We start from the raw sequence: 10150 nt of genomic DNA on the forward strand, positions 1-10150 counted from the left end.
AGGGTGCCCTTGATGGAAAGAAGGGAGCTTAAATTTCATATGCACTGTGCAACGTTGACCTGTACCGTTACTTTCCTACACTGATGTATCTGCCACGAATAGATTGGTGAGATGAGCAAGGGACAACATGTCCCTTTTGTGGGTTCCATCAATAATCACAGTCATTTATTATGTCCCATAGAGTTAAAGCAAAGCCAGTTATTAAATGGTTCCAGTAAAGAAGGTAGCATAGTAAACTGATCAAATATTTAATGATCTACACAGAAGATATAATTCATAACCTCAGTTGTTTTAACGAATGAGGAATAAGTGATTCATGATTTTGTGGGCATTGAGAAAGGTAATGCAGCAATGATGTTGGAAGAAAGGGAAAATGACTAGTCGTGACAAGGATGAATGAGCTCAGAACAAAATAAACTTGAAGTTCTGAATGAGACAGAAGAGGTAAAGATCAAGGGGTCATAACCTATTTTGTGTGACAAAATGCTTAAAGGATGCAATTGTCCCTGTACATTAAGGGTTAAATTGCTATATGTTACTGGAGTAATGAAGAAATTAACCATTAAACCAGATCTGGTTTGAATCTAGTTCACAAGCAGTACTTTAATTTGGGTCAGGAAGGAACATTGAAAACTACACCTTGGAATAAAAAAGCTAGGTAACAGTTGCTGAGAAGCAACAGAGCTGTGGTTCAGCAGTCAATAACAAAGACATCACCTTGAACAATTTGTATTTAAAGATAATACATTTTTAAAAATCCTACAGTTGCTGGACATCTAAAGAAAAATAGAAAATGTTGGTTAGGCTGTAACTGCGAAAACAGAATAGTCAGTGAACCTTCATTAGAACTAAGGAAACAAAAGGGAATAGAGGGATTGTCATATTAAAACCAAAGTGACTATGGGGAAAAGCTGTAAACAAGGTTATCTGGTTATCTGGTCAATGAATGAATGCAAGGGTGTGTGCAGAGACAAAACAATGTGGCAGTTGTGCAATGTAGGAGGACTTGCTCAGTCAAGCTGAGCTAATATTTTAGATCAGGGGTTCCCAACCTGGGGTGCCCGCACCCCTGGGGGGGGCGAGATGGAATTTCAGTGGGTGCGAGAAAGAGTGGCTTGTGTCCTTGAGTGATGAGTCACGAGTCATCACTCAGCTAGCTGCCAGTGTGCCTTGAGAAGTGGTAGTAACATTTGTCCCAAGCACACTCCAGTCTTCCGCTGTCCGAGTCAAGATAGACATAAACTCACTCCAGTCTCCCGCTGCCTGAGTCAGCGCTGAGGATTCTCATCAGTGTTACCTGGGAAGTTACACCTCAGAGTTGAGGAGTCTCATCAGTGTTAGCTAGAAGGTTACACCTCAGAGTTAAAAATCATCTCATAATGCCAAAATCTTTATACATCCCGAATCAACCATCGAGTAACAACTTCGCGTTAAAACCAAACCCGCAGGCAGTAGGTAAATTATTCAATTATAAAATTTTAAAAAGCCGCATTTTGATAAAAAGCAGCTGAAGTCATTCATTCGTATTTGTCTAAATGCATTAAAGAAGATTTTGAATTTCAAAGGTTTTTTTTCTTTTAAAAGGTTTTTTCTTGAATCGTTGATAATTTTGAATTGTGTTAGTTTGAAATGTTACTATCATGTTACTATCATGGTTAACACCGAGGACTTTGAATCGTGTGATGGGAGTTTATCTTTCCGGTAATCATTGGAAATAGGTGTGTAAATTCAGTGGAGAGTAGCCTAGTAAGTCACGTCGCGTCCCCGTAGCATTTCCACCTGATAATTTATCTTGACGTAACCGCAGTTAATATCGTAATATAATATTCAAAAGCTTATTTCTCGCGATACTTTGCTATAGGCGTGTCTGGTTGAGTAAAGCATTCATCCCTGACTTAGTCAGATAGTTTTTCTCATATTAGCTCATATTTTTCTCTTTATCCTTAACCCTTCATCGTGTCAAAAAGAAGGAAATGGAATGATTACTATGTGTGCTTTGGTTTCACTTGCACAGCAGGAAATGATGGCTTGCAAAAACCCCAGTGCATTCTTTGTAGCGTTGTGTTTTCCAACTCAAATCTGAAGCCATCTGAGCTTCAAGAGCACTTCAAGAACAAGCATGGCGGAGCTGATGTTGAAGGACATGATGTTGGGTCATTGAAAATCAAAAGAGCTTGTCTTGATTCACAAGGAACTCTTCCAAAATTAGGTTTCGTTTCTGTTGAAAAGCCACTACTTCATACCAAGTGGCATATAAAGTGGCCAAATCCAAGAAGTCCCATACAATTGTGGAAGATCTCATCAAGCCATGTACACTGGAAATAGCAACAATTATCCTAGGCAAAGAAGCAAGAAAAAAGTTTTGAACAGGTGCTCCTATCAAATAATGTCATTCACAACCGAATCAGTGATTTGAGTGAAGATATTTTGGACCAAGTCATCTCAGATGTCAGAGCTAGTCCTCTTAAAATCTCTATTTAGTTAAACATAGAAAATAGGTGCAGGAGTAGGCCATTCGGCCCTTCTAGCCTGCACCGCCATTCAGTATGATCATGGCTGATCATCCAACTCAGAACCCTGTACCTGCCTTTTCTCCATACCCCCTGATCCCTTTAGCCACAAGGGCCATATCTAACTTCCTCTTAAATATAGCCAATGAACCGGCCTCAACTGTTTCCTGTGGCAGAGAATTCCACAGATTCACCACTCTCTGTGTGAAGAAGTTTTTCCTCATCTCTGTGCTAAAAGGCTTCCCCTTTATCCTTAAACTGTGACCCCTCGTTCTGGACTTCCCCAACATCGGAAACAATCTTCCTGCATCTAGCCTGTACAATCCCTTTAGAATTTTATACGTTTCAATAAGATCCCCCCTCAGTCTTCTAAATTCCAGTGAGTATAAGCCTAGTCGATCCAGTCTTTCTTCTTATGAAAGTCCTGCCATCCCAGGAATCAATCTGGTGAACCTTCTCTGTACTCCCTCTATGGCAAGAATGTCTTTCCTCAGAGTAGGGGACCAAAACTGCACACAATATTCTAGGTGCAGTCTCACCAAGGCCTTGTACAACTGCAGTAGAACCTCCCTGCTCCTGTACTCAAGTCCTTTTGCTATGAATGCCAACATACCATTTGCCTTTTTCACCGCCTGCTGTACCTGCATGCCCACCTTCAATGACTGGTGTACAATGACACCCAGGTCTCGTTGCATCTCCCCTTTTCCTAATCGGCCACCGTTCAGATAATAATCTGTTTTCCTGTTCTTGCAACCAAAGTGGATAACCTCACATTTATCCACATTAAATTGCATCTGCCATGAATTTGCCCACTCACCTAACCTATCCAAGTCACCCTGCATCTTCTTAGCATCCTCTTCACAGCTAACGCCGCCACCCAGCTTCGTGTCATCTGTAAACTTGGAGATGCTGCATTTAATTCCCTCGTCTAAATCATTAATATATATTGTAAACAACTGGGGTTCCAGCACTGAGCCTTGCGGTACCCCGCTAGTCACTGCCTGCCATTCTGAAAACGTCCCGTTTACTCCCTCTCTTTGCTTCCTGTCTGCCAACCAATTCTCTATCCACATCAATACCATACCCCCAATACCGTGTGCTGTGTGGGACCTTGTCAAAAGCCTTTTGAAAATCTGAATATACCACATCCACTGGCTCTCCCCTATCCACTCTACTAGTTACATCTTCAAAAAATTCTATAGGATTCGTCAGACATGATTTTCCTTTCACAAATCCATGCTGACTTTGTCCGATGATTTCACCTCTTTCCAAATGTGCTGTTATCACATCTTTGATAACCGACTCTAGCATTTTCCCCACCACCGATGTCAGACTAACCGGTCTATAATTCCCCGGTTTCTCTCTCCCTCCTTTTTTAAAAAGTGGGGTTACATTTGCCACCCTCCAATCCTCAGGAACTAATCCAGAATAAGGAGTTTTGAAAAATTATCACTAATGCATCCACTATTTCTTGGGCTACTTCTTTAAGCACTCTGGGATGCAGACCATCTGGCCATGGGGATTTATCTGCCTTTAATCCCTTCAATTTACCTAACACCACTTCCCTACTAACATGTATTTCCCTCAGTTCCTCCATCTCACTAGACCCTCGGTCCCTTACTATTTCCGGAAGATTATTTATGTCCTCCTTAGTGAAGACAGAACCAAAGTAGTTATTCAATTGGTCTGCCATGTCTTTGTTCCCTATGATCAATTCACCTGTTTCTGACTGTAAAGGACCTACATTTGCCTTGACCAATCTTTTTCTTTTCACATATCTATAAAAGCTTTTACAGTCAGTATTTATGTTCCCTGCCAGCTTTCTCTCATAATCTTTTTTCCCTTTCCTAATTAAGCCCTTTGTCCTCCTCTGCTGGTCTCTGAATTTCTCCCAGTCCTCAGGTGTGCCGCTTTTTTTTTGCTAATTTATATGTTTCTTCTTTGGACTTGATACTATCCCTACTTTCCCTTGACAGCCACGGGTGCACTACCTTCCCTGGTTTATTCTTTTGCCAAACTGGGATGAACAATTGTTGTAGTTCATCCATGCGATCTTTAAATGCTTGCCATTGCATATCCACCGTCAACCCTTTAAGTATCATTTGCCAGTCTATCTTCGCTAATTCACGTCTCATACCTTCAACGTTACCCTTCTTTAAGCTCAGAACCTTTGTTTCTGAATTAATTATGTCACTCTCCATCTTAATGAAGAATTCCACCATATTATGGTCACTCTTACCCAAGGGGCCTCGCACGACAAGATTGCTAACTAACCCTTTCTCATTGCTCAATACCCAATCTAGAATGGTCTGCTCTCTACTTGGTTCCTCGACATGATGGTTCGGAAAACCATCCCGCATACATTCCAAGAAATCCTCTTCCTCAGCACCCTTACCAATTTGGTTCACCCAATCTATATGTAGATTGAAGTCACCCATTATAACTATTCCTTTATTGCACGCATTTCTAATTTCCTGTTTAATGCCATCCCCAGCCTCACTACTACTGTTAGGTGGCCTGTACACAACTCCCACCAGCGTTTTCTGCCCCTTAGTGTTATGCAGCTCTACCCATATCGATTCCACATCCTCCAGGCTAATGTCCTTCCTTTCTATTGCGTTAATCTCCTCTCTAGTGGCCACCCCTTCCCTTTCTGCCTGTGTAGCCTTTACCTGCGGTGTGGCTGAACGTGCTATTCACAACTTTCTCAGCATCGCGGATGCTCCAGTATGAATCCAATCGCAGCTCCAGACGCTCAATGCGGTCTGCCAGAAGCTGCAGTTGGACACACTTCCTGCACACATAGTCGTCAGGGACACGGGAAGTATCCCGATTTCCCACATGCTGCAGGATGAACAAACCACGGGGCCGATCTCAGCTGCCATGACCTACCCAATACTTGCCTCAACTTTTGAAACTTTCTCCTTTGAAAGGAACTTACCCGGCCTTACCTCACTTGGAGTGAAGCTCGTCCTCAGCCTCTTCTCGTCGAAGCCTCTCGAGAAGCCAAAACTGCCAGAATCTCTCGAGTCAAAGCCTCAAATCTCCACTCCTTCATTGGCCCACTCTCTCACTGGCCGCTTTCCAACTTTTCAGTTGGATAAGTCAACTGATTTCTCCAGTTGTAGTCAACTCACTACATTGGTGAGGTATGTCAATGATGGTGCTGTGAAGGAAGATTTCCTGTTTTGTAAAGATCTGGAAACAAACACAACTGCAAAGGATGTGATGCAGCTGGTGAAGGACTTCTTTGCCAAACGTGATTTAGATATTAAAGTCATTGGTTCTGTGTGCACTGACGGGGCACCTGCAATGCTTGGAAATAAATCTGGCTTTTCTGCATTGATGAAAAAGACTTGCAAGTTACCCATTGTTTTTTTCATCAGCATGCTTTGACATCAAAAACATTGCCTCCAAATTTGAAGAAAGTCCTTGATACTTGTGTGAAGATCATCAACTAGATCAGGGGGTGTACTTTGAACCATCGCATCTTCAAATCATTTTGTGAGGATCTGGGAAGTGAGCATTCAGTTTTGCTTTTCCACACAAGTCTGTTGGTTGTCACGAGGACAAGCTTTAACCCGCTTCTTTGAACTGTGGGAAGAAATCAAAGTTTTTCTGGAGAAGCATGCATGTGATCTGGTTGGGGCAAAGGAATCACAGGAATTCGCCCAAATGCTGGCTTACTTAGCTGACATTTTCACTCGTGTGAATGACCTGAGTGTTTCTCTTCAAGGAAAAGGGATAAACATATTGAAGGCTTGTGAAAAGTTGAATGCCTTCAAAAAAAAGTTACGCCTTTGGCGTCGAAGGATGGAAAGAGGCAATCTCTCAAATTTTCCTTCACTAGAAGAGATGGTTGATGATGCTGGATCCATAACTCCTACTGTGCGTGAAGAAATTGTGGCTCATTTGGAAATGCTGTCAGAATTGTTTGATGGATATTTTGCTGCTGGAGACCTGAAGATTTCAGAACAATGGATTATCAATCCATATTCCTACAATTTCGAGAAAATGTCAGATGATGAAGAGCTGAAGGAAGATCTTATTGATTTGCGGACAAATCGAGTTCTTGGAATGCAATTTGAAAGCAAGACTTTGGAGGAGTTTTGGTGTGCAGCACTGGATATGTTCCCAAGACTTGTTGGAAAAGCACTTCGTGTCCTCATTCCATTTGCAACAACATACTTGTGTGAATCTGGATTCAGTTCTCTTTTGTCAATCAAGAGAAAATCTAGGAATCGCCTGAATCCACACGCAGGCTTGCGGATCGCAGTCAGCAAGAAAGTTCCACGCTTAGACAAAATCATGAATAAGAAGCAGGAGAAAAGAAGTCATTGAATTTTATGTTCACAATTGGGATTGATTTTACTGTTTACAAGTTTTTCTGAATAATTTGGAATCTAGTTGCTCAATTTATATTTGCATTTTATGCACTGAGTTAAAAGCTTATTTTTTTAAGTTCAATTTGTTCATCCGCAGTATTGTATGTGGTTCAAAAATTAGAAATTAGACTTCATCTTCAAATGTGATTATTACTTTTGTAGGGGGTGCGGGGCATAGAAAAGGTTGGGAACCACTGCTTTAGCAGAATCATTTTATCTGTCGACTACTCTTAGAACGAACAGCAAAAATTTCACAGTATAGAAATATAAGTGTACAAGTCAGTGATACCTTTTAATGAGTTGAGAATCTATTTTAAATGTTGGCCAAGTAATGAATGTATGATATTAGCTGCAAGAAAAACGATACTATTAAGAAAGAGCAGAGCTTTTTTAGAAAACAAAACTTTGGCAGAAGTATCCAAGATGACAAATTCAAGGTAGGGAGCCTTGTACTAACAATACAAGTTGAAGCATGTTGTGTCATAGCAACCATATTTGTATCATACATAATCATTTTTATTTGATGAAAGGAAGAGGCTGCAATTCACTCACTTTCACCATTTTCCTGCAAGATAACTAGCAAGTGTTTATAATAATTCTTTGGGAATATTATTGCCTTGATGTTTCATTCTCCACTAATTAGATGATCTAGATTAAAGCTTTTGTGTTTAACTTGGTACAAATTGGATATCATAAGTAAAAAATTTTTTTTTATTTTTAGGTCCTGATTTGCACACGAAGCTTGTAACAGATGAACAGATAGATATATTTGCCAACAAGCTTGGAGAACAGTGGAAAGTATTGGCATCCCACATTGAAATGAAGGAGTCTGACATCTGTGGAATCGAATCTGATAGTGAGGATGTGAAGATGCGTGCTAGGTTGCTGCTAGTTGCTTGGCATGATCGGGAGGGACTGCAAGCAACAGTGGAGAATTTTTTGTCTGCATTGATTGATGCTGGTTTAACTGAACTTGCAGAAATCTTGACAAATGAGGCTGATAACATCAGCTAGTTATTAACTGAAGTAAACAAGTGTATAAATTGACCTTGTTTTCTTTTTTTACTGTTTTATTTCAAATAATGAGGCAGTGAATTTTACAAGTTTTCTAATATAAACCGTTTCCTGTATTATGGAAATTTCTTCTTGCACCGATTCTGTTGATTTTTGTGTTCATGACCCAAACTCTCCATACTTTTGCAATGGTAAGGAATTGTTGCCTCATTAAAATTGCAGCCATCTTGTGTAATTCTTAACCCTCTTAGCACACTTTTTTCTATTTGGATTAGTGGATGGATGTGATTAATTACCTTTAGCTTCCAAGTTGAAGAGGGAAGCATGCACATAAATATCAGTTCATATTTTCTAATGATGGGGAAATGGGATTTGAAGTTTAGAAATGAAATATTATTTGATTTAGTTGACTTCTCCCTTGGAGGTACATACTGATGATAAAGGATATATTCAAATCATCTCAGAGTTTTATTTTAATATGTGCAGATCAACTGGTTCCTGTGGCTTGAAGATATAAAACTTTTTTTGCTATGCCAGCATTGAACACACTGCTGAAACATTAATGACTGTTCCAATGAAAAAATATGAAAATGCACATTTAAAGTTTAGTCCTACAAATACACAATGTAGACAGTTGATGTGCTCAAACTTTTAATATCCACCTGTTTGAAGTCCTTTACATACAAGTTTTCATGACATTGTGATGATGACATAGACAGCTTTGAGCAGAGATGGGCAAAAGAAATGGGGGCGCAAAGAAGCCAGAAATGAAACAATGTAGATCTGCAACTGGATTTGAATAAAATGAGAATTTTAAATTGTATCACAAATTTACTAAGGCGCAGTATTCAACTGTGGACCACTCTAACATACTTCAGTGACAGATTACATTTAATTGTCCTTGTAAAACCATGCGTTTTCCAAGATATACATTGTGCATAAACAACTGTGCTACTACCTCAGCTATTCTATAGTTGCATATAGTGAACGACCATTCATTTTACCTTCAATATGACTCAATTATTCCTTTTCCCAAGCTTCACAATAATCTACAATTCCAAGCAAGGCCTTTCTGGTCCATGAACCCAGAAGCAAATCTGTTATACCAGTAGAGATAAAATATTTTAGGTAGCTGGTCAGGCACCATTACAAAAAAGACATTTCAAAATGTTCCATTTTTTTCTGAAATAAAAACATTGTATTTAGCACAAAGTAAACTAATACAGATCAGTTGCCTACATCTGCTTTTGTTTAAAATTACAGTAACGGAACTATTGAATACTACATAAAACAAGAATCTTTGAGATGAAATGCTGGGTAAGTGCAGGTCAATAATATTGAATTTTCTGAAAATGCTAGTGTTAGCCGCCTACTCTTGTGTAAAGTTAAGCATTTGTAATGTTTTCATAGCCTTTGTAATTACCATAATTACAATTATGCTCAAAGGCAGTTCTGGATTGGGTGTTGTGTAATGGACCAAGTTTTATTGGGAGCTTAAGGTAAAGGAACCCTTAGGAATCAGTGATCAACATAATGGTATAATTCAGAGGCATGAGAGAGAAGCTGATCAAAGTTGCCTGAAAAGAAATACTAACAGGGATAACAGCAGTAGCTAGAATTTATTAGAGCAATTCAGGGGCCACAGGATAAATCTAGCCCAAAGATAAGACCTAAGACATGGGAGCAGAATTAAGCCATTCAGCCTGTTTAGTCTGTATTCTATGATGACTCTCTATTCTGAGGTTGTGACCTCTGGTCCTAGATTCCCCCACCATTGGAAGCATCCACTCTTGTCCGTTCAACATTTGATAGGCTTCATTGACATTCCCCATCATTCTTACCAATTCCAGTGAGTACAGACACAGAGCTATCAATTATTCCTCATATCATAAGCCTTTCATTCTCATGAACCTATTTTCTTAAATAAGGGGCCTAAAACTGCTCTCAATACTCCAGGTGAGGCCTCACTAGTGCCTTATGAAGTCTCTGTATTACATAATTGCTTTTACATTCTGCTCCTCTCAAAATGAATGCTAACATTACATTTGCCTTTCTCACCACCAAATCAACATGCAAGTTAACCTTTAGAGTATCCTGCATTTGAACTCCTGCCCCTTTGCACCTCTAATATTTGAATTTTCTCCCTTAATGAAAATAATCTATGCTTTTATTCCTTCTACCAAGGTGCATGTCTATAGCCTCCCCAACACTATATTCCATCTGCCACTTCTTTGCCCATTC

General features: G+C 39.7%; 1 protein-coding gene across 3 annotated transcripts in view; it reads left to right on the top strand.

Annotated features, from left to right (window-relative positions):
• Positions 1 to 8727, top strand: part of thoc1 (THO complex 1) — a 79658-nt gene extending 70931 nt beyond the window's left edge. For 2 of the 3 annotated variants that reach the window (XM_073043465.1, XM_073043474.1), the window contains exon 21: positions 7617 to 8727. In XM_073043465.1, coding sequence (XP_072899566.1) covers positions 7617 to 7909 — 293 coding nt within the window. In that variant the 3' untranslated portion in view covers positions 7910 to 8727. The remainder of the gene's footprint in view (positions 1 to 7616) is intronic. The other variant, XM_073043481.1, reaches the window with a different exon arrangement.
• Positions 8728 to 10150: the final 1423 nt, after the last annotated feature.

This window comes from Hemitrygon akajei, chromosome 1 (assembly GCF_048418815.1).
Source record: "Hemitrygon akajei chromosome 1, sHemAka1.3, whole genome shotgun sequence".
In the NCBI taxonomy this organism is placed as follows: domain Eukaryota; kingdom Metazoa; phylum Chordata; class Chondrichthyes; order Myliobatiformes; family Dasyatidae; genus Hemitrygon; species Hemitrygon akajei.